Raw genomic sequence first — 25,804 nt, forward strand, 5'->3', positions numbered from 1 at the left:
TGTGTGCTCCAGTGTGTTCCCCCGTTCGGAAAAGTCACACCGATTGAAATGAACTCAAACATCCTGTCACGATTTTGAGGCACACCGCACGCCGGCCTCGCGCCGCTCCGGTGGTGGAAATTCAGTACCTCCCTAATCGGAGGGGAAAATAGCTCACGGACGGAAGGGGTCGAAATGTAGCGACAGCAACATCGCCCTCGAGCCGTTCACGCGGACAGGGGGTTGAATGGTTGCACTGTTGTTAGATTTAATTTAGCTAAACGATCCCTTTATTAAATTGTGACCCGGGGAAAATTCGAGGGAAACTGACGCCGACGACGATGATGTGGATGATGATGCCGTGCCGTGACTCCGCGCCGGAGGGGTTGGCTGCTAAATGGTGCGGAATGTGTAAAGTGCGCTCGCCCAAGCTCGGGCTGCGTGGGGTTGGAAGTGATTTTTCAAGGTTCTTTATCGAATTAGATGAGAAGTCAATTGAATTAGCCGTGCGGATCAGTTCGACGGAAAAGACCACTTTCTTCGCTCGAGAGAAATGCGTCCATGATGATGCAAGTATTTGGTGAGTTTGGCATGAGGGAGGAACACTCTAACGATGCTATTCTATTCCGACAACTTTTAGAAGCTGGACTCAATAATAGTTTTGTTGAAATACATGAACCAGAATGAAAGCTTAACTAGATGTTCACATGAGCGGAGGAAACAATAAATAAAAAAATGAAACTTTTGAATCCATTTTAGCTAGAAAAAGAGCTTCAAAACATAAAGTGTTGATGTATAGAAATTAAAAAAAATATATAAAAAAATTTACGTATGAATTAAATTGACAAATTTCAAACCAAACTCTCCCTGTTCTCATGTTCAAAATGAAATCTTTTAATCCCAACTGCTCATCGCAAACAGCAAACAATTTACAACTCAGCACAATTTCATGTAGATTCCTGAAAAAATACGCTTCAAGATTACTCAATTGATAGCACACTTTCAATCGGCACTCAACACTATTGATTATCGACTCCCGCATCATGTCAGTCGACGTTGTCGATAGAGTGGTCGCTGGCGTGGTTCGTGGCCGTCGTCTTTTAACAACTCAATCCACCGGTCACCGAACCATAAATCACGCTGTCTGCACCTCGAGAGCCTCCACGGAACGTGGCCAAGCATCGCCCTTCCCCTGCAAACACGCTGAGAAAGGTGCTGCCCAGTGTTAAAACAATCCTTCGAGCGTTTACTCAATAAAATCTCATCAATATTCAAACGCCCGATGTGGGTACGGAGGGAGATACGATTCGTTTTTCCCGTACGAGACTTCGGTGGCGGCCGATGAGAACGGCTTTTTCGATGGTTTTCCACCCGGTTCGAAATTGTGATGAGCGCGAAAGGACGGCACAAGATCATCATTTATTGCCACGGCACCAATCGCGCTGCCAAAAAGGACTGCATCTGCATTGATGCAGTCGCCGTGCGTCGGAAAACTGTCTAAAAGTGGCTCACCAACCGATCGAACGTGGTTCGTTTGACGCAATAATTAGCTTCCTAAAAACCGGAAACACTCGTGCTGGGCACAAATGCAAATTCGACGTACCCGTAAAGGACGTCCAAGCGTCGCAAAATACGTTGGTCGACCAATGAAGAGCTAGAAGAAGGTCCAACTAGGCATTGGAGCGACCAAAAGTCGTCAAAGATACAGCACTCACGAGATCATCATTAGTCGTCATCATTAGTTCGCTGGGGGCGCAATTGGCTTTGTGCGTGCCGAATTGGACGGCGTTCCATCTATGGATTTCACGTTCCAATTCAGGCCCAACAGTGGACAAGTGAACATGCTGAGACAGTTCCTTCCACCACCTTCCAAAAATCTAAACGAGGCTCATTCGCTACGGACTGTCCATTTTTCCGACATGGACACCCGGGAAACAATAATCATCCTTATCGCCGGTAAACCTCATCATCGTTGTCTTGCTGCGTCGTTTGTGTTTGTGTGGAAAACGATGTCTACCCGGTGGTTATCGCCACTTTTGGCATTTATTTTCCATCGTTTCCACCGTAAATAGATGTCTAGAGTTGGTCCCGTTGGTCGTGAGAACATCAGTATTGTGATGTTGAGATTTTCTAGGAAGATTTCACAGTGGGTTGATCTAATTGACTGAAGCCCATGAATAATCCTTGTTTTACAATGTTTTCTTCGTGTTTTATATTTGTTTCAGGTTTTTGATCATCAGATATGAAAACATTTTTACATGTAACCGAGTTTGCTAACACCAAAACCAAGTCAAAACTACATTTTATACGGTCGAAACATTTAATGGTAAATAAAAATTATGCGAGCATATTATCTCCCGAGCGTTTGCAATGTTTATCTGAAAAGTGTGCACATGTTTTCCACTGCATTGTGCAAAACCGCTGGGAAACTGTCCTCACAAGTGTTATGCCTTGCTAATCCACCATTCATTGGCCAACATGAATCGGAGGGTGCATATCTCATCCCGTTAACACGTGGTATATGCCGTGGTTCCGCAGGCGACCAGCACGTGTGTCAATGTTGTTATTTTAAAATGCGTTAAGACCAATCGTTACACCAACGAAATGAACTTAAAAGCGTCCTGATCCCTCGACTTCAACACGCCCGGCTGTTGTTGTCCTCGCAGTCGTTTTAAAGCCGTTTTCGGAGGACCGGAAAGATAAAATAACACAAGCGATTTATTTGCGAGCTGATAGTCCCGGATCAATTTAGGACAACGGTGACGACTGGCGATGAGAAAAAAAGGCGAAAGCAAGCCACACAAAAATAAGGACGAATGACGTCTTGTGCCGGAACCATGTCCAAACCCTCGCAAAAGCGGGGTTGGCGGATGATTATTATCAACGGGAGGAATAAATGGACGATAAGCGGCACCTCCGTGGCTCTCCGGGTGGCAATAAAAAGTCAATGTTTTAAAATTGGCTTTTTATGCGCGGCCAACCGCAGCCAGAGAAGAAAAAAGCAAAACCGAATCGCACCGTCGCAGGCATTTTTAAACCGGACGAATTGGCCTTCGATAAGATGGGTCATCGTCTCGGGAGGGTTATTTGCGTGTGGTGTGTTTTAGTTTCCCATTTTTTCATGCGTCCCCAGAGTGACTTGGCGTTCGGCGAGTGTTACGAAAAGTTGGTCAGAAATCGTAACCGTTCGAAGATGCCTTCCGCGTCCATTTGTTCGCATCCTCGTTCAAAACATCCAGCAGCGCAAGGACGAAAAACTTCGATGGTGCATTATATTGCGTTTAAAATTTTCCCACCCACCAGCCATTCGACCGTCCCGCCCTGCCCCGAAACGAAACGAAAACGATGAAGATGATGATGATGATGATCTTGAATCGCCCCCGAGCGGATGCTGCCATTTTGTCTGTGCAATTTTCCAAAGTACGCCCGGCGCAAAAGTTTGTGTCTTTTCAATTACATTTCATCGCTTTTGGTGATCTAATTTTCTCCGCCTCATTCCCCTCGAGAGCGAGACCGAAATCGGTTTTGCCGGGCAAGCGTATGAAAGTTGGCATGTTTTTACTTTGCGCACATTAATGTGGGCGTAAAACTTTCCCGGAAGTCCCGGGATTGCTCAATCGTTCGATGGCTGATGGAGGATAAGTTTGGATGGCTTGAAATGCTTCTTCTTAGACTTGCGGTACTGTAATGTGATAGACAGTTTTGGAATTATGTCAAGCTTTAAATGGAAGTTTGTGAAGATGCCAATCTGTATATCGTAACGAATGTATTTTTCTTACTTTTATTATATGGTACATCAAATAAATTTATCATAGAAGAAATAGCTTTAAGAAAATGATTCAAGGTGTGTGATATTAAAGCACCTTAAATCAACTAGTCAGTTAAAAATCAAATAGAAAACTTTTTCTTTCACTTATATCAAACTTAAACGTACTCAAACGACTCAAAAAAGCGTCCCATAATGTTTCACACTTTTCCCACCTCTTCGTAGCTCAATCAGCACAATTCTTCATACAGCATTTGCCTGCGATAATGTCCTGCCTGTAACCCACGGCTGTACCACGGCTTTTCTTTTCCACCACGCGAACGGAAAAACGCGAAGACAAATTATGTAACAGACGGCACCGCTGGTTTATCGGCGCGACATTCGACGTTCGTGCGGTTCGAGCCACATTTCCCGGCAGAACGATAATGTTTTCCGATTGCCAGCCGGTTTTGGGGGCGTATTTGATTGTGTGTTTTCCTGCCACCCATCGTCACCAACGGTGCACGACCGACGTGAATACACCGTGAACAGGTGTAAAGTTTTCCGAGATTCATGTCGAACATTTTTCAAGCTGTCAGGTTGCGGAAGAAAGGAAAAGGCAAAGGCAGTTGTTAGGAAAACTATGTGGAGGATGGGGAGAACTTTCGATATTTTAAAACAAAATTTTACTGTTTGATACGATTTGTACCATTTTACAAACGTACAAGATCTTGTTAAGGATGGGTCTAAAGCTCCATAAATGAAACTTAAATTCTTTCTTAACTAAAAATTACACATTTAATAATGTTGAGAACAACACTTAGCATTGAAATGGATTTCCAAAACCTGTGTGCAAAACTAATAAACAATCCTCAAAATAGTGAAAATCCCGCACTGCAGTGGCTTCATCCTTATCACATCATAACGCAGGAGCGCCAGGCGAGTCGATAGTCGAGTTTTTCCACTCCCCTCACATCCGGGAAAATGTTCATCAAATCGACGCGTCGCACGCCCTCCCGACAGGGGGCTCACGAAAGGGAATGGAAAGAAAAACCGTCCAGCGTCTTTTGCGCCCGCGCGAACAAAAGAAAGGACAAAGCGGTGGAAAAGCGGCCATTCTTGGAACGGAAAGCACCGGATCTGCACAACCGATGAGCCCGACAGCCAAGACGGATGTCGACAGGATGTTGTACAATGGGAGAAATTTGTAAGATTGTGATGTTTTACAAGTGTGAGCACGCGCACACTCACTCGCGCGCTTCACGAGGGAGGTTGGGTGGACCATTATTGTTTGCGTTTCCGGGGTGGGTGTTGGGGCGTACTGCTTGCCTACTGCTGGTACTGGTATTGGTGCGTGCGGGTGTCAGGTTGGGCGGACTACGTTCTACATGATTTGGAGTTAACTGTTGCGGGGCTTGGTTTATTTCCATGTTACTCTGGAAGGCCATAAATATACCGATGCGGTGTATTATTTGGGAGCAATAATCGTTCTGTCGGTAAATGGAAATACTTTTCGATGTATGTTCGTTCGTATTTTTGTTTTATTCAGCGACGCACCATTACGTTAGTGTTTTGTTTCTGTCGTTAACTTTATTGCTTTATTTCATTTTCATGTTTAAATGTATTTTTTGAAAATATATATTTTGATAGTTTTAAAAATTTACCTTCAACTTAAATTAACTTGTATAACTCTAAAAGACTCACCCGCATAGACTTAGTAAAACTGAAATCGTTTTAAACTCGACCACCCTATTATCTCATCTTTTTCGAGGCTAAGTAAACAATCTTCTGGTTGAAAACTGGCTACTTCCAATTATTGACCACATTCCAATGAAAATTCTCCTCTTCATCGCTTCAAAACCGCAACTTGGAACCGATTGCAGTTGTCAAGCAGCTGATCTCGGTTGGTTTGTTTGCTTTTGGAAAGCTGTTAAGTTTCAAATTAGTGAGACGAATGCCGAGCCAAGCAGGTTGACCGCAGGATGCGGAATTGATACACCTCGCGTGCCGGATTATAAACCGCAACAATCGTCGAAGACGCTGCCGCTGTGCCACTGCCTTAGGCACAAAGTCAAACAGAGAGATTTGGTCTGTGGAAGCATCTTGATACGCGAGCAAACCACAATCTTTAAAACTACCCCGTCCTCTTTGGGGACGTTGACCAGCGTCGTCTCCGTCGGGGAGGATGCGCCCAGGACAGAAAGGATATTTTAATTAAAATTCGTCCAACTGCTTGCGGGCGCCTCCTTTTTCGCCCGGGTGACAGTCACCCCCCGAGGGCCCGAACGGTGTCCCTTTTTATCGTCCGTTTGCTAGTCATAATAATTTGCTTTCACGATGGCACCCGATGGCGAGTCCGTATCCTTTTTTGCTTTATGAGACACCGCTTAGAAAAAATGAAGAAGAAAAAAACAACAACATCGAAACAAAGCGGACGTTAAGTGGAGAAAAAAATATCATCAAGCGTCAGACTGCACGCTGATAGTAGGACTCGTAAAAACGAACCAAAAAGGGTTATGGTGCAGAAAGGATCTTTTTCCCTCAATCCTCTCTACCTTTGTTACACAAATAAGACAGGGATGCTTATTGCTATATTTTTCCGCGCGAGTTGGGACGGTTTATCATTTAAGACTTTTAGCGTTCGTTCGTAAGTCCAGTTGATGGTTTTCATCTCTTTCTTTTTTTTACTTTTAATCTCATTTGATACAATTCATAAAACAGAAATCATAATTATTTTCTTTGAGTCAGTACGACTTCTCGGAAGGTGTGGAACAGTTAAAAACAAAAGAACAAATTACGCCTTGGGTTCCGTTTTCTTTCTGTTGTACAGTTGTTTCTCATTACCAAGCGCAACTTTAGACGCGACCGTAATTAAAATGTAGATGATCATCGCAAGCATACCAAGTTACGAAATGAAAAACTAGAGATTTTTAAGGTAAAACATCCAGTACATAAAGCTAAATAGTATTTATTTTTCCAAAGACAACTGAATCCTTTTCGCAGTGTAGTAAGTAATGTTGTTCTCTTTATACTTTATGAATCGCTTATTCTTAAAACCTTAATCTATAGCAACATACATTCCATACCCAAAAGGTTACGACCACAGACCCAAAAGGCACGGAATTGAAATGCTTCTGCCAGAAAATTGATATTGGCATAACAAATGTGTGTAGCGTCGTTTCGTTGCCACTGCATGTGCCCGTTCCGGGTTGCTTATTGCAACTCGCCTTGATTTATTCTATCTTCGAAAATATCGGAAAATGGATTTCAATTTTTACAATTGCATAATATTGTGGTCGTTCCGTCGGTGCCATGTGAAACATGATGCAAATCGATGACCGTCGTCTTTTTTTTTCGGGAAAAGTCGGATATCAACCCAATGGACAAACAAAACGAATGAAGGAAAAAGAAAGTCGATAAAACATCACACAAAGAATCCTTCGGCTGCTGCTGCTGGTTTGGGAAAACAATATTAAAAGCCTCGGATAAAAGTGTCCACCAACGGTGGGACATGATCGCCGCACGGGATGCATATCGTGATCGAATAAGTCATCGTTAATAAAAATGAATAACGATTTAGAAACAACTGGCGAGAAATGGCAATGGCACTGGCCGGAACCGCAAGCCTTACGGCTGAGCTGAAGAGCTGAACACAATGCAAAAGGACGACCACCATTGCCATCATCGTCGTCCTTGCTTATCGCCCTCTGCGAAACGGGCGTACGAAAAGGGGAAAAAACATTTCGCAAGCTCCATGATTCTCTTGCTCCCACATACAAACACATACACACATATCCACCGAGGATCCGTTGCACAAACACGAGTGAGTGCAAAAAGTCCGGCAGCCCGGAATGAAGAGCAATAAACCAATTAAAATTCGGTGCATATCTTGATCGAAATTTCGAGTGGAATAAATTGAAACAACGACCAGCAAGGGATGGTCGCTTGATGGAGGAAGTGCTGGCGGGGAGGGAATGCTATGGCTGCCTCCGTCCCGAAGCGCCGGCCACAGCATTTATCCATTCCGATAGCAACTACATTCGGAACGTTGGAGGAAAATAACGGCCAGCAGAAATGGAACTGCAATGAAATGATTTTCCCTCTCGAAGGTTTGGGGCATTTCGAAACAGCATTGGAAAAGGGAAAAAATAACAATTGCCGCTACCATTTTCTTTCTTTTTCCCGAGCTCCGCACTGACTGACAACCATTCTGCCATTGGTCATCATATATGATGTTGGAGTGTTTGGTTGTTTTTGAAGACGTTTTTCCCGACGTTTTTTCGCCCGGTAGTATGTTGTGGGTATGTGTAACGTTTCGAACGCTGACTCATGAATGCACACATACGGTGCAGTTTTAGTCCGCTGGTTCGTATGGGAGTCTGACTAGTGGATCTTTTTTTTTACGACCCGTTGTTTATTTTCACTCCGAACCGGAAGCTGGAGCCGGCTTAAGCGAAGGGAAGAACAGCTAGCCGTGGGTTAGCGTGTTTGCATTAAATTGATAGGATTCCCTTGAGGATGATGTGAGCCAACCCCGGAGCAAGGAGGAATGTGTTTCGCGGGGTCAATTGGACCCAATGGAAAACGGAATTGGAGTGGTTCACTAGCACGGTTGTGTGTGTGTGTTCGTGGGTAAATGAAATGTTCGCTTCCATGTTTTATGACGGTAGCAAACAGCAGAAACAGAAGGGAAAGATTGCATTCAAGCCCGTGTGCAATTGGGTTTGCTCTATCTTTTTCGTGTAAATTTTATGTTCTGCGCAATTGAATCATTTTTATGGTCTTTTTATGCATAGCTACTATGTAGTAAATATGCATGGGTTTCCGCTATAGTTTGAGTATTGCTTGCTAAGTTAGGAATAATTTTATGAGAAGAAGGTTGTTTTGAAAATTATTGATAATTTTCACTTGTTTTTTAGAGATATTGTTCTGTAAATATCGTTTAAAATGGTCAAATACAACATTTTACAACTCGTCTTTCTCGACCAGCAAAAATCTAATCCTTATGTTTAACTCTTATGATTCCCATGTCATTGTGTTGAGCACGCTTTGGGACGATATAAAACTTAATGAGAAAATCTCTACCAGTTAGATTTTCCACGGCAGAGTGGGAAAGAAAAAGGAAAAATTATAATAGCTCCATAATTAAAAGCAAAACATCACGCAAAAAGATGTCGCAACATGAAAAAACACGCTACCCATTGAGAAGCTCGCTTTGTAATTGCGAGTTTGTTGCGTTGTTTTATGCCCAACGTGATTATGCACGGTTTCTTGGGTGCTGTTCTTTGACCACCATCAGCACATTCTCCCCTCACGAACGGCACAACTGTTAATGCGTAATTAAAAAAAAAGAAATCGTTTACCATCATCGTTTTTCCCATGACGTTAGAATCAGAATGAAAAGAACGGACGCCGTCATAATGAATATTTGCAGCTTTGAGAAAGTTTGGACGAAAATGTTCGCTTGATTGTTGCTCGGTGCTTTATTTTGTCATTTGATGGCATCATGAGAATCATTGCAGAGCGAGTTTAATTAAATTTGAGTTTTGATTAAAATTGCGATATCTTTACATTGTAAGAGACCTTTTTGGTTTATTGTATTTCCAATTTCCTAAAACCTGTGAAAACCCTCTCTTATTAAAGTGTTGATCATTTCGGTCGTATTTTAAAAAATGAAGTTCTGTAGGTATTAAAATGGATTCGCTTTAACCATTTCGGAATTAAACAGTGTTCTGTTTTCTTAAATTGTCAGTTCGTAGCCAGCGTGTTTGATGAATAATTATTGGATTAAAAATCTATTTTTCATAGGATAGTACCCCAATAAAAACAATACGAAACAGTATCTAACAGTCTACCAACTTGATAGAAACATAACCATCTAAAAGGCTAATGATATCCTTCAAAGTCTAAACTTTGCCCAAAAACATTTTCCCTTTCCTTTCGCTCCTGACGCACTGGTGAAAAGCGCTCGAATCCCTGCCCCGACACCAATTAATTTCTTCTGACGATTATTAATGAATCTTCATTAATAAACACACATTTAAAAGTAATAATTATGCTCTACGGGCGCACTTGGAAACACGATGTTTTCCTATCGACCGGCGTTTTTCGCTTCCCCTGCTCCGAAATATGCCACAAAACCCCGGAAAGATGGCTCACTTATTCGACAGGACGCAGCACGCCAAAGGCTCCACGAGGCAGTAGGCTGGGGGAAATTAATTACATTAGCTTTAATTACGTCGAGAAAGAGTGAGAGCGCAAACGATGATCAACTGTGGCCAAAAGGGACGTTTTCACAAGTGCAAACCTCGGTCTCGGATATTTTTTCCCAATTTCCTTTTTTTTTCGCTCTCCTAATCCTCTCCAGGAATTGTTTCGTACCGTACGAGTCATATGTGTGTGTGTGTGTGTTCCAGTCATGCTTTCCTTCCGGTGCCACATGTGTTTCGTTTGCTTTCTCCGCTCGATCGGTCGTTGGGAAAATCGGAACGAAGGATGGAGATTAAATTAATATAAATCAGTGCTCCGCTGCCTTTCCGAGCTGCCAGAAGTATAGGAACTTCAGGTCCCCGGTATTGTCGAGAAAGAATATGTTGCTGCAGCAGGGAAAACAAGCACCCGCTCTCCCTCTGCTACGTTCTCCAACGAAAGCCTCCCAATCTCGGCAAATGACCAAACAATGCAGCGGCATGTAGAATTATGTTATGGTGCCTTATGTTTTTATCTGATTTCGGTTGCATGATTTCCACCTTGTACGATTCTGGTATTATTTTTTCTGCCAGGAGAATGGTCACTTTCGAACGAAGTGTGGGAGTTTAGCTTTCTTTCTCGGCCACAGCGTATATAATTGCACGTGTTACAGCTAGTAAATTAAAACATACATCTGGCCGGACCGGGGTGGTCGCGTGGATCTTGTGTGGCGCAAATGTAAATGGCACCGTTTTCTGGCCGCCGGCCATGCATTGCATACTAATTAGGTGTTGGAGTGCAGGGAGCACTTGTCCGGCAGCTGGCCGACCACATCGCTAAGCATAAACATCGCTACACTCGCCTCTTTCTCTCTCTGGCTATCCTTGCTAATGGTCATTCGCAACCCCTAGGTGGTGGGGCGACTAGGAATTCCCAAGGTGTACGGTGTAATCTAGATATAATGGAAGAAAATTAGCAGTGCCGGTGTAGTACCCCCAAGCGAAATGCGAATTCTTCATAGGAAGGGAAAGGAATGAGGAAATGTGGATGAACGTGGAACAATCGTTAGTAATTTTTAGCAACCCACACGGGTCGAACATTCCGCCTAAGGATTGTTTATCAAGTGAAAATATTTTCCGACCGGTCCGGTTTTTCCAACAGCGTACGCAAGAAATGGTAATGGGACGCGCGTGTTATCACACTTGATTAAATCGTAACGATCGTAAAACTCCCTCCCATCCATCTCAATTAAGTCAGGGTCATCCCTCGGATGTCGAAAAAGGCTTACTATGAAAACCGTGGTGCATGACGTTTTCTTGTGGATCACAGACCCGGATAGCCTTACTACATGTATTTTCTTGTGCTGCACAACAAACACCCGAGTTGCAATCACTCAAGATTGCCATCCAAAGCACTCACAACGACACGCCATCTCTCCACGGCGAGACCGGTCGTAAAACTTTCGGCGAAAATTGTGGCTACTCCATTTTGAAGAATAGGACCTTCCCGGCTAACGCTTCCGACTGGGGGACCCTTCACTTACAAACAACAACGTTGGTTGCCATTGAGCTATCATAAGAAAATGATCTGCTTCGGCATCATATTGCGTACAGTGCGTGCGTTGGGTTGAGACCAGTGGAACAACGAACATAGTGCCGAACAACGCCATCATGCGTCATCGATGATACGTTCGCGTACGTGTCAAGTTTAATTAAATTAAATTTTTCGTCCTATGTGCTTGTGGAGGGGAATTCGGAAGGAAATTTATTTTTCAAAAAGGGTGGAAAACATGTATAAAATGAAGAGAAATTATGGTAAGAAGATATAATGGTTCAGAAATGGATGTTGAGAGACTTGAGAATTCAAAAAATCATGATTATGAAATGTATGTTTTTAATAAAAATAAAAACCATAAGGTTTTATAAAACACTTTCAGCGGTAAAAATAAGAATAAAGGAATTCAAAAAGGAAGAAAACCAAAATAAAAACAATCAATTAAATAAACCCGTGGTATAAAAACTCAATAAAGACAAAAATACGCTGCAACAATCAAGCCACCATTTGATCGATACAAATGATTAGTGGAGCTCTGCAGTTGTGCATAATAAACAAAAACTATTTCCATATCTTGATGTTATCGTACCAACCTACTACAAATGTCAGCTTTTCACCAGCGCACCGTGCGTTGGCCATCACCAAAAGATGCTCATTCAATTAATTATTGTTTACTCTGTGTTCAAAATGTCGAAATCCACCCACGGTGTCCACCAACGGTGTCCGCCAAACGGGTTAGCCGATTGTGCGGATCCTTGTTCACATTTGCATCATGGCGGCGGTGCGCACACTTTGATGCACGAACTCATTTGTCGGTTTGTTCATCATTGAAATCTGCCCCACTCGCTCGAGCCCCAACCACGGAAACGTGGAAACTCCCGGGAAGGCCGCTAATGCCAATGCCGGCTCAGTTTCCGACCGATGATGCCACTGCGGACACTTACTTCCTCCCCCTCCGCGGTTTGTGTAAATTCTTTCTCTTTCGTGCTCTCTTTTCCACCTTCTCGCTGTCTCTTTCGCTTTTCATTTGGCTGGCATTTCGTCGAGTTGCATGAAGGATGATTAATTATGCTCAATGGACGCTTTTTTACTTCTCTCTCCTCGGTACGCACAAAATCCTCCCTAACCCCACCAGGATCCAAGGTCTCGTAACCGATACACATGTACGCCAGGCCGGTCGCACCTGCCACCGGGAAGGGCTAAAGTACAGATCAAACCGATTGTCACTGTCATTACGCTGCGCTACTCGTGCGTGTGTGTGTCAGCGTCATTGTCGTCTGTCAGTTTTGGGGTTGAATTGGGGCTTAACAGGCCGAAGAAGGATAGAGGATCGATGGTCTCCTCCCCCGTCCTTACCACCACAAAGCGATACCAACCCTATCAAGTGGCATGTGGGATAAAATTTATTATTAATGAGTATTTATTTACATACCATTTTCCCGTATTTTTTCGTTACGCTGCAGTTTACGAAACGGTGGAAACTGTTCGAAATGGTGAAGCGTGTGCAAGCTCATCACGAGAATGTTTCTCTTCGCCATCCCGGCTTCATCCTACCATCAAACGTGAGAATATGCGGAATATAATGGGAGATTTCAAAAGTTTTTCCACCACATTTGATCGATGGCTGTTGCATCGCGGCGACTGCAACTGCAGCTGCAGTTTGTGATTTTCATTGAAAAAAAACAACGCTGATATTTCTTATATTACAGTGGAAATTTGTACAACATTTGAGGCCCAATTTATATGTTTTTTGAAACACAAATATTGGGATGCGATTGCTGCGAACGAATGCATTTTTGTTGTTTAAAATTTTCTGTAAAACTATTGAAAATTCAGAGGTACAATGTATAATGGCTATGGCTCCTTCCTCTTTTTGCCTTAAGCATGGGAATTTCATTGAACCACGTTTTCTTCGCTCCTCATTTGTTGTTCCACCATCCCAAAACGAGTGTCGTAAGCGGCTCAAGACTTTGACTCTGCGGCCTCAAAATGCGAAGACGCTAAATGTTTTGCGTCTGCGGCGGCTCACGCTAAGCGGATTACCGATACATGACGCTGATGAGACCGATAATGATCGGCGTACGGAAGAAGAGGAATACGACCGGGCCGGAGCCGCCCGAATGGAGCCTCCATTTGGATGGGTTGTCAGTTTTGGAGCAGCGGTGCCGTTCTTTGCGCGGCAACCCCTTAAGACTTCCGGTCGATTGTCGGCCGACAGATGGACCCGTCACGCACGGTGCGTGATGATCATTAAGGCGTGATCATGGTCGACGATGCGTTACCCTCAAATGGTCTCACTTTCAACGGTGCAATGATGACTGATGATTGAGTTAATATTTTTAAGATTTCCTAAATCATCCCAACGGTTTCACGAAAAATTTCTTAAACTTGGTTCCCTCCCTTCTGCTCTCGTTTCCCCTCCGCAGGTGTGGTTCCAGAATCGGCGCACAAAATGGCGCAAGAAGCACGCGGCCGAAATGGCGACGGCCAAGCGGAAACAGGAGGAGCTGGGTGATGGTGACGGTGACTGCAGCGAACCGATGGACTCCGACACCGAAAGTCTCGACCTGGTCGACACCGGAAGCAGCCAGCGGAAGCGCTGCCGCATGGAGGACGATATGCGCCACTAGCGGCAACGCGATGTGGCAGAAATGTTCGGCCGGCGACGCTTCAAACTCAACTCCGGAAGGCGTCGGAAGAGTTAGTTTGTCCCGTCCGGTCGGGAGAGGGCTGGTAAAAAGTAAAGCATTATAAACGAAGCAAAACACGGAAAGAAAAGAAAGATCGAATTTATTACCTATTAGTTTTAGCCGCAAATGATTAGATGGGAAAAAACACACGGTTTTTATTAGACTCTCGCGCCGTGCTAAACTGTGAAAGATAGAAACAAGTCGTCTAAACGCGTCGTCAACCGGTCAAGGAGGTGATACACATTTTGAGGTCACTTTTTCACCGGCGGTATGTAAATGTATGTATGTAACGAGTGCGGTGTGTTGATGTATGAGAGCTGTATGTACGTTAGCGATACGCATATAACTATTATCGAGTAGAACTTTTTCTTAACCATCCCACTGGCACTGGTGGGCTTTAGTGTACATAAAAAACACACAAAATCACCTAGAAAGGATAGTAAATGCGCTCTCTAGAATCGCAAAGTTTAGGCGCAATCAAGTGGAAAGCCAGGAGGATGAAGCTTGCAAAGGAGGCAAAGAGCCACTTCCGAAACGGAGACATTCCAACCAAAATCGGTATTATTTATTAGGTATGCTTTTGATTAAGTTTTAAATGCCCCCTTCTCGGAATATGATAAAGAGATGTACAAATTGGAGGTGCGTTTCCAATTCCTTCGGGTTCGTTTTTGAGGCTTTATGATCATGTAACGATTTCCCAGTAGTGCCAGTGTCAATATGTTCCGCGAGAAACATGGCATGGCGCAACGTTGTAAAAAGAGTATAGAGTTAAATTAGCATTCAAAGGCAATTTGCGATTATTTAAACTTCGATTTAGAGCAAACAAAAGTGAAGGAATAATATAAAGAAGCGAATCGCCACATAGCAAACGAACGATGTAAAAAGAGCTAGCCATAGTTTTACACTTCAAAACTTCAAATTAATCCATAACATAAAAGTATTATAAAAAGGTATCGGAAAACGCAAGCTACAGAGATGGTGAAGTTATGCTAAAACGGAGCAATGCGCAGTGGGTGTCAGAGAGGGTAAAAGGTATTTGGCTTAGTTGCATGGTCTGATAGTTCGAGATCGAAATGAGAAAAACCGTACTGGAAAAATGATAAACGGTGTAATAAACGGTTCGAGCGCAAAGTGAAACAATCACAAACGCCGTATGTCTGTAATAAAAACAAATCCGTATGTTGAATAAAGACGCTGGAAAATATTGAATCTTAATAAGCTTTGTTTTGTTTCTATATTCAGTTGAATTGAAAGAAAAAAAGTTGTATAAATTATTTTGATGGTTTGGTGTCAATAGCACAACATTTGGCAAACTCATCAAGCGATCGCTAGCTTTTCGCTGGGAATCTTATTTTCTATCAACATTTTTGCAACATTAATTGATTGTTTTGTGATGTACAATTGCAAAAACAGGACAATATTGCACTCACGGTCGTAAATCGAAAGCCATTTACGTTAAGTTAATGATATCCCTAATTGCATCTACGAAAACGCTGGTATAAGGGATTGCAATTTTCGCAGCTGAATGGCAAATGGAAAAAGGGAAACAAACAGAGGGAAACATATCCAATGACCCTCGGTATGGCGTGCAATTTTGATCATACATTAATCTTCTCGCTAAAATGTTCTAATAACGGTAACAAACCTCTGTCCTGGATGTTGTTGCAATGCCAAAAATTAGCAACAATAAATCGATACGCACGAAGATCTGCGTCCCTGAAGGACTGGTTGGTCGAAAAAAAACACAGGAAAAATCCAAAATTTACCCCAAATTCCAAAATTGCCCTTTTCAGCATCACAAAAGCGCTTGAGTGACGATAGATTTTGGAAATCTTATTGTTATAATTGGAAAAGGGATCGCAAACGGTTCCGATTACCGGCGACTGGGACGGATTTGGTTCGTATCGTTATGACAATATTTTTTTGGTTGGCTATTTGTTTCCAAAAATATATCCTGATTGACTTTTTCTTTGTGCCGTTGCGAATCAGTCAACACATCTGCTCGCATCTGGCCCAGCTTCCGGCATTTTGTTTTGCGTATCGAGTGTCAATTCTTGACGAGAAGGATAATCGTTCCGGATCGATGTCTTTTTTCCCTTCGTTTCTTCGTTTCTTTCTCTCCCTTCCGTCTGATGATTTCGGTGTGGGCATTTTGGAATGCGTGCTGCTGGCCTAACCGGAAGGGTGCACGTGAGTCACATCTAACGCTGAAGAGTACCTTATTTCCATAGTGGATGTGATGCTACGCCATCTTGCATCTTGTTCCTCAAGAGGCCAAAGAAAGGGCTACCGTAGAGTTGGTCGGTACGTGATGGTATGTCGAGTGGTCATCTTGCTGTCAAAACCGATTCCCCCGGACAAGATGGTGGATAAATATTGAACGAATTGAAATGTTTTACCCAAACGCAAATATTGAAATTATATTTCCCATGATAATATGTTGCCGGCTGTTTCTTTTCGCATTCCGTCCATCTGTTAAACGATTCCGATGCATCACTCTGCTACTGTTTTGTGGTCTGTATTGTATCCTTCCCCTTCTCTTCTCCGGTATGTTCCGGAAAGATATTTCCGTTTTCTTTAGTGTGCATATCGTTATAGAAGCATTAGCATGTGGAATAGTTTGTATGCAAAAAGAAAACCGTATCGTTTTTTTTGTTTTATGGAGTGAGATATGCTGAAAGAAAGCGATATAAGAATTGGTAATTGGAAACACATATGTGTCAATTGTTGCGATGGGAGTGGATAGAAATCGTATAATCTTTATCAAAAACGTTTCATTTTGATTAATCTTCAGTAGCTTTAGTTTTATTCAACTTAAGTATGAATAATATTTTTATACCATTTTGAGGCTTATATGAATACGCCATAGAAGTTTTTTTTCGAGAATTCGGTAGCAACGTCAAATGAACGAATTTCGCCCAGAAACCATTGAAAAGCTTAAGCTAAACCTAATCGCCAAACCCAATTACCGAAAGATTTTGGAGCAAACTTAATGCTCGCCATAGCAGAGGCCAAACCATTCGCCCATTAAATTGCCATTTTGTTTCAATTGGCCGGAAAAGTAATCCACAACTTTTTCCTCGACTCACCTCCCCTCCCTCTCCATCCGGCTCTCTCTCTCGCACCACGATGATGGACGCAATGGCATAACCGATTTGATGACACTTATTTAACAAAAGAGCAGATTAGTTTTAGGCTCCAAAGCCGGCCCGGAATGAGTACGCTAAGCTCCACCGATGCCGCAAATCGATTAGCTGATGGGTGGGATTTTCCAAAATGATGTTTTGGGGAGGAGGGAGAAAAAGAGAAAAAAATCGCTGAAATGAAAAGCAATCAACCACCGAAAGCAGGCAACCATTTTTCGAGCGCTTCTAATGCCACCGAAAACGTTCGCACATTGTTTAAAAATTTCTAACGCCATGAAAACGTGGCCTCAAACCCACTCGTCGCTGGCGGGAGGCCAACCCCAAACCCTCTTCAGCCAATAGGCTCCCGGTTAGGCATAATTACGGCGTGAATGGGATTACCTCAAGTTTTCGTCGACTAAGTAAAAACAACCCCTCCAAGTGGCAGCAGGTTTTTTTTTGGCTCCATTCGTTCGCCGAGGGCGGCCATTTTCCTTTTGCCATTCGTTCCTGCTTAAGCACACACACGTACAGGTATTCCTTTCAGTAGAGATTGTCATTAAAAATAGAGAAAGAGAGCGGGGGAAAGAAAGAGAAAAAGAAGAACGCCACAAATATTTTTCAGAGTGAGTAAATTGTTCCTACCACAAAACAGCTTCCGCTTAAACAAAAAAAAACAAAGGAGTACACACATACGCAGCTTGGTAGGCCTATTTGGAAAAAGGAGGGCGAGGCCGTGGAGCTAAAAAAAAAGGTGAAATAAAACTAATTATGCCCGACACGGGCCCGCCACTCAAAGCCACCCCACCCAATCGGTACACCCAAAAATGGGAGCAAATCCATCATTTCATTTAAATTATAATCGATTTTTAAACAGAAAATAATTGGACACCTATTTTTACCCTACCCCCGGGTCCAAGGGTCTGGAAAAACTTGCCGAGATGCGTCATTCCTTATGCTTCCCGGCCGCACATGTCCGTGCGTTCCCCCGCCATCTCTTTTTGTGTCTCTTGTTACCGTTTTTTCTCTCTCGCTTTTCGTTTGTTTCCGCAAATGTATTCAATTAATTTGTAGAAAACTTTGATTCCCATCCCCGCGCTGCGGTTTTTCTCGGCCGGCCCGCATCGGCACGAGGACATTTTCCTTTCGAGACCCCGGACAGCCATTGCTAGGCCGGCCTTTCCCGGCAAGGACAAGAGTGCGTTCGGCCTAAAACCGGGCGAGTTTGCCGACCAAAGTGAGGGGTTGGACTCTGTACCGTCGTTCCACCGAAGAACGTTCTGCGCGCGATTTAATAAGCTGTCACTCTAATTACACCCCAATTCATCACCGATTTATCTTTGGCCCGGCTCGGCCCAATCACTCATCTCTCACGGAGACAGGGCCGAAAGGAATGATGGGACGCTGTCAGGCACACCGCGAAGGGGAACGGATGTGGATTCGCCGGATGCGTGCAGGCGTCGTCGGGACGCGGTTGTAATGTTTCATGTTGACGAGCGAAAACACGCGTCCTGCGCAGCGAGGATTTGTTGTTGAACAAACAGAATGATAGGAGTATGCCGGATTAATATCCAGGCATTAAATTGATCGACATCGGGTGGGTGGTATGCTGGGAGGGTGTTGCACGATAGCACTCGATCAAGACGTTGGGTTTTTGTAATGGATGCTCTTGTAATCTTCTTCAGTTCTAAAGTTTGGCTCAAATGTGTCATTATAAACAGTTAATTGGACTAGATATACCTAACTATGAGTGTAAAATGAAAAGAACACTATGAAGAATCGTTTAGTTTCCCTGAAATAGTTAATTTTACGCTGTTCGATCTATTCGATTTCGTTTTGCGAGCTAATTAGCAGTTCGCTCTGTTTTTTTCAGTATATTTCATAGATTCTGTTATCGTTGTACAGTTTATGAGTAAATAATTCGATTGAATAGATGAAGCATTATAGACAATTGGATACTGTTGTCAAACTAAAGAACAGCATCAGTTAAGTTACTGAAAATTTAGCATTATTTGGTCTTCAGCGAAAAATCGAAATTAATAGTTAGTTCGAAGGCAGCTTTCCTTGTTAGGTTAGTAACGAATGCACTAATTAAAAAGGATATCGGGATCAGGAAACCTGAAATCATTACAGCTTTTGCACATTAACAAATATGGATCATTGGAGTCATTGGTATCTATCCTGCGGTTGATGAGAAAAAAGTAAGCAAGCTCGCGAGAATTATCTGGAATCATAAACATTTACACAAGTCAACCAAACATATCACAAATAGGTCATAGTAATAGATGCCTTAATACTCGTAGGATTGTGAATGTGTTTTTAAGTTTTTTAGTTTTAATAAAATAAGGTATCACTGTAGATAATTAAAGTTAGTAGAATCAGGTTTTATTTAAATAAAATTGGTTATCTCGTACATATCAGAAATAGCTTTGCCGATAACAAAACGTTTAAAAAAGAAACCCGCTTCAACATTGATGCTGTTTTAATCTGCGAGAACAATTAGTTTCACCTCGCCCAGCTACCAAGTCAGTGTTGATTTTATCGAGCAACTGCATTTACAAACCGGCTGTAACGCTTAACGTCTTTGACACTCCTGTCCCTCCCTCAACGTGCCCGCTTCAAGCCTACTCCCACTCGCGTTGGCTCCAAGCTCTTTGAAACCAATCCGCCTAATCGATCAATCGGGCAACAAGATTAACTGCTAATGCAATTAAACGTGAGAAAATGTTGCGTCCCGAAAAGCCACCGGGCAGCCGGCCCAGCAGACGGCAGGCGGCACCGTTGCCGCCTTCAAAGGGCACGTCGACTCTCCGGGTTCGGGAATGATTGGACTCCATCATGTGCGCTGCTGTCTTGGCATCGAAGTGGTGGGTGAGTGGTTTCGGGGTGGGGTGGCTTTTTCCCTCATCCTTCTTTGCTCCACGCTTTGGGCATGTGGTTCGTCCATCTGCGAAAGGGATTTGTGCCCGAGTCCGCGGCCAACGTGACACTCGATCTTTTCGTGCACCGAAACCGACACCCGACGGGGGCCGCCGAAACGCTTCCAAATCCGGCAAAGTGAGAATCAAAGTCATTCACCGAACGTATTAAAAAATCGGTAATCTGAAGGCGTATCGCCAGCCTTTCCCGGCAGGCCATTCCTTGGCAGTGAAGCAGCGAGCCCAAGCCGAAGAATTCCATTCGTCCAGTCCGACCGTCTCGATCGGGGACTTTGTAATTCGTCAAATGAAATTATTTAATTTCTCGCGGCGAATATCAATTTTAATTATGTCCGAAGGCGCGTAAACGAGTTGATAGCCGGCTGACGGCTCGACGTCCCGCCCGGAGCTTGATGCGAGCCCGGCTGGTGTCGGACAGGCCGCTGCTACCGTTTTAACCCGGGTAATCCCTAACCCTTCCGGGTGCTGGCACCCGGAAAAGACGGAAACCGGTTTTTGAAACTTCCACATCTCTGATGGTTCCGATGGCCTCAGTCGGGTCCATCGGCGTTTGGGAGGTTGCAAAGTATCTGGTAGCGCTCGAGTTTCGATGCGGCAAAATCATGATTTGAAATGTTGATAGAGTCATTAAGCTCTTTGGTTTATTACTTAGTTTGCCAAAGGACAATCAATGTTGTCTTTCTGTTTATTAAACGTTTGTTCTTTGTGGTATATAACGACACCAAAGGTTAACAAATTTCAATATAGTTAGCGTACTAAATGTCGACTCTAACAAAATTCGGAATCAAGCTACATCCTCCACTCATACCTTTGATCGCAGCTTGATATTATAAATCATATATCCTTGCCCACGTGTCATAACAACAATATGGGCCGAATATGGGCTGCAGGAGCGCGAGCGGAAAAACAAAACCCAAAACATGATGTGATGAGCATTCGAATATCTTTCAACCAATTTCCTCACATATTCTCAACAAACTTTCATCGTACGTGCCGACCCGTTCGCGGGAAATGCTTGCCCACCGTGGCCTACTCCTTGGCCGAAGATGTTGGCTCCGGTACCGATTTCTGACACTTTTTGACAGCCGATCGAAGCGACGATGAAAAATTACAGATCCACCAACCGTGGGGCGTCCGGAAATGGAATTGTATGAAGTATTATGATTTTCATATATTTATATGTAAAGAAAGGAGACGCCGCAGCACATTCCTTCGTCTCCACATTGCTCCAGCAGTGCAATTGATTTTTCGTCGAGTGTTTCGGGCGCGAACGTTTCCCGTCCACTCCGAGCGAAATTTCCCCACTGGCATGGTATGGAAATTTATTGCGAAAAATCATACACGTCCCACCCGGAGCGAGCGGCCCCGCGCTCGATGTTCGGTGAAAAATTGTTTCGCCAAAAGATTTATCGCTACGCTTTTCCCACAGCCTTTTTCCCCAGTGTTCTCCATTGGGGTATCGGTTTTTTTTTTCGCCTTGGGGTCCAATTCGACGTCTTTGCCCAAGGAAACCGATCGACCCGCTTCCCGGGGAGGGTGCTGCTGGTGTTCAAATCAAATTTGCTACAAAATAGAATTGTTTTGTGTGTATTGTGCCGCAGGCAGTTCGGCTTTTCGACGGTTCGAGCCGGGGATGGAATGAAAAGCGGATGATTCACAAGATAAATCATGGCACTTTGTGATTTCTTTGCTTGGAGGGCAGGAGAAGGAGAAGGGATAGGGGGGAGGGAGGCAAAGGAAACTGATGAAGTTTATCTATACGGTATGAAACGGGTTTCCACAGCTTATCCATTGCTGTGATCTTTCAGATTTCCATTCAACGGATTGATTGCATAATATTAAAGCAAATTGATATCCAACAGCAAACTTTTCCCAACCATCAAGCGGGAAATAGAAAACATGTCGCTTTGAACTGGCCCAGATATCTCAACTTTGCAGTTTAAATATCCGTCACAAGCAAAACCAAAAACAAAATCCCTTTTACCAAAGCACCTTAACCAGATCCTTTTATGTTTATGTTTGCCAGCGTTTCCAGCGGGTTCATTACGAAGCCATAAAAGTCAGGGATTCAACGTGGCTTGAAATGTTTGAATAAAATTAGCTTAAGTCTTCTCCTCTAACACAACACGGGAACCAGAAGGAATATTAAAAGCGCTTCTTATTATTTCATTAGTTGAAAGAAAAAACAAACTATACTTATCTCAAACGCCAATCGATCACCAAGCAGCGGTCAAAACAGCGATCTTCAACAAGGCATTAATGGCATGAATTTTTCCCCCATTCGAGTTAATCATTGGCACGGTTTTTGATAAAATCGCTCCCAAAATGCCAAAGACACTCACGAAAAGAAAACTGATTTAAAATACAAGTTTGAGCTGTGAAACACTGAAACACTTACGGACCGCGCTGGAACGACTCTGCGCCTCAGTTCACCGTGATTTGTGGCTTTTATTTTTCTAATCCTTTTTCCATTTTAATATTTATGACACTTTATGGGTGATTTGTGTTGCGTGTTGTTTTTTTTTGCCCGGGTCCTGGCGATCTTTCTCGTTTTTTACTTATGTAACTCTCTTCCTATCTCTCTCCCAGCCATTCTTATTCTGTTGTTTGAGAAACGATAGAAACTGGACCAAACTTGGGAGGCCCGATCCTCGGTCGCTCAATAGAATTCGATTAACAATTTTAAACCATCAAATCGAACCGATCGCAGCTCTCGTTGGCGTTCGCTTGAAGCGGGGAATACGATGATGATACCGATGATGATGGCGATGCTGATGCCGAAGCCGATGATGAGAATGGAGGCGAGCAGATGAACTCGACTTACGTGGGCCTCGCGTTCGTTAGGATAAATTGCCCCGCTGACGGATGATCTGCGCGCGGGCCGGGGACGCTTCGTCGGGCTGCGTGTAAACGACGTGCCATAAACTTAATCATCTTCACGTTGCCGATACCGTTTGGGGTGAGATCGAGTAAATCCGCTTTCTTCACCCTTTCTCTCGCGAAGCAGTAAACGATCCAGTCCATCGCCGATCTGGGTAAGGATGGGAGATGATGGGAACGGGGAAGGTAAAATAAAACCAGCCACCTCCACCACCATTGCTAGCCAACCTCAGCGCAACAGCGGTTCCGAACCCAGATAGGCTGGGATGAAAATCAAAATTACTACCAATAATAAACTATTAAAATATGCGACTTACATTATGGAACACTTCTCCGGCAACACTCCGGGCTGTTCGGGCGAAAGGCCACCCGATCTCGAACCTCGGCTAGGGTGCTATAAAACGGGTCCCTCGCGCCAGAATCCTCGCTACGATCTTTTGCCTGCGCCGTTGCGAGAAAACGTGCGGGGGACTCCCAAGGGATTCCACATTCCCCAACGCGAGTTGCCACAAGGACTTAGACTTAGACAGGCAAGGCCGAAGGGGGTGTCCTGCCATAAATATTCAATCATGGAGTGTGGAAAATTGAGCAACAGCCGCACGCCCACCGTCCACGCTCGGCGATCGCGCTGTGTGAGACGTTTTATGTTAATTTATTGATGCGATATAGGAAATATTAATTGAAATAGAATTGTCCCGGGTGCGGCGTCGCCATCGGCGGGGGTTGGGTGGGTGGGAAGGGAAGACGATTAAAAGTTTTATGGCGATAGATTTATGAGGACCCGCTCCTAGATAGCACCTCCTTTCGCCTGATGGTGATGGATCGCTGGCCAAGGGTCAGCCTTTCGGGGACCGAGATTGTGCGAGACCATTCCCGGCCATCGGGAAAATGCCTTCACGCGTTAGGTAAACGTTTATACTGGCGCACTGTGCGTGAATCATATGGACAAACTTTACGAGTATATATAACAGATAATTCTTAAATATACTTGACTTGACAAAAATGGTTGTCCAATTGACATTAAAGTGTCTCAAAATATTTCCCTGGTAATGAACAAATATATTTCTCTTTAATTTTCCCACTGTTCGCCATGCCGGTGGTCCAGCCGGAAAAGATTATCTCCCGCCCGATAGTCCAGTCCGCGGCGCAATCAACTAGCCGAGCTGAGGATATAGACAAAAGGTAGAACCCCAAAACCCCGGTGCGGGCGCACGCAAAGTTTATATCGAGCATTATGTTGATGCTTGTTAAGGAAATTAAACAGAGCCAATGTTGGACGGGTGAAATGGAAATCGTAAATAGTTTAATCCTCCCAATCGGCTTCGATTTCTTCGGGCCATAATTGGAAACTACTACGGTTCGCTAATGGGTTCGAAAGATCGCACCATAAATCGGTGTGAGCTATCGGAAATGGTATGTGGCTGGATTTGTTAAACGTGTTTTTAATTTAATTTTATTTTTTCCTCAACATTCATGCCGAGCATCATCGAAATTCATAAGCTCGACACTGGTGGGCCGCGCGCTAAAGGAAAAGAATCCAATCCAATCAGTTTAAACTCGACACTGTTACTTGCTTCTAAACAGTTTCGCTTTGCGATCCCGATGGAGAGGGTGGGTGGGTGGTAGCATAAATTTAATTTGACGTTTGTTTAGTTTTTGTCAGCTTTCGAGAGCTCCACTCAGATTCGCAACAGCATACAAAGTTCGACAGGGAAACGGTTCGGTGGAAAACTTCTATTCATTTCAAACGAACGCGGAGAAAAAAAGGGAACCTATAATCCATGCCGTCAATGATGCGCGTGAAACCGTTTAGGAAAATTGGAAAACAAAACCATACCGCACTTCATCGAGATCAATTAATTTTCGATTATAAATTCAATTTATTGAGTGCTGGGTGCCACCGTCGTGTTGTTGCTGCTGGTGCTAATTCAATCAACTGCTGCACCCGATCGAGGACAGTTTTTCCGCTTCCGGAGGGCACGTTTTTCCTCACCCGGGAGCACCCGGGGCAGTCGGTCGGGAAAATGCGCCTCGGTAAAAGGCTTTTATTTTAATGGAATATAAGCACTGTCATCGATGGGGAACCTACGGACCGTCACCCGAAGCACTCGCCGTTGAAAGAGCACCGAGGGATGAAGCGATGTGCGATCCGGGTTCCGTGACCCGATGGCTTAATTTGTGGATGTGATTTATTTTTATTAAAACGTTCACTATTTATCACAATTTTCCTGCGCATTCATGAACATTACTTTCGCTTCCCTGTGTTGTGGCGCTTGCAAACGGGAATGCATAGGCAAAAAATAAACCCACGTAGGCAATAGGCAGGAATTGTCGGCATCGACGAGATAAAGGGATGTAATGGACGTAGAGCGACTAGGTTCAAGTATTGTTCCGCTTCCTATTTTTCCCATCCCTCACAAATGCCTTCTACGAAACATCCACTCGATGTAACGAGAGGGAAATTTTGTACGAGGGGCCTTTTCATGCCAGAAGTCAACACTTCAAGGACGCATCCGCTGGATGTCGGAGATCGGTATAAGTATCAAATGGTATTGTCCCTTTCCGGGACATCGAAATCGGCGGATCGCTTAATCTAATTTTTGTGCCAACTAAGTGCCAGCTCATGCTGCGCAATGATGGTGTAAAAGAAATTAATGATTACCATGCGAAGGGCACAGAATCGATGAGTGTGCCACGTTTTCA

At 43.8% G+C, this 25,804-nt stretch overlaps 2 protein-coding genes across 6 annotated transcripts in view; one reads left to right on the top strand and one right to left on the bottom strand.

The window, feature by feature from the left end:
* Positions 1-14,097, top strand: part of LOC131284565 (collagen alpha-1(III) chain) — a 45,903-nt gene extending 31,806 nt beyond the window's left edge. Inside the window, exon 7 of the mRNA XM_058313427.1 lies at positions 13,894-14,097. Coding sequence (XP_058169410.1) covers positions 13,894-14,097 — 204 coding nt within the window. The remainder of the gene's footprint in view (positions 1-13,893) is intronic.
* The window catches only part of LOC131288370 (protein krasavietz), a 340,776-nt gene that overhangs the window by 56,703 nt on the left and 258,269 nt on the right, over positions 1-25,804 (bottom strand). The gene's annotated exons all lie outside the window — the stretch shown is intronic.

Source organism: Anopheles ziemanni, chromosome 3 (genome assembly GCF_943734765.1).
Source record: "Anopheles ziemanni chromosome 3, idAnoZiCoDA_A2_x.2, whole genome shotgun sequence".
NCBI lineage: Eukaryota > Metazoa > Arthropoda > Insecta > Diptera > Culicidae > Anopheles > Anopheles ziemanni.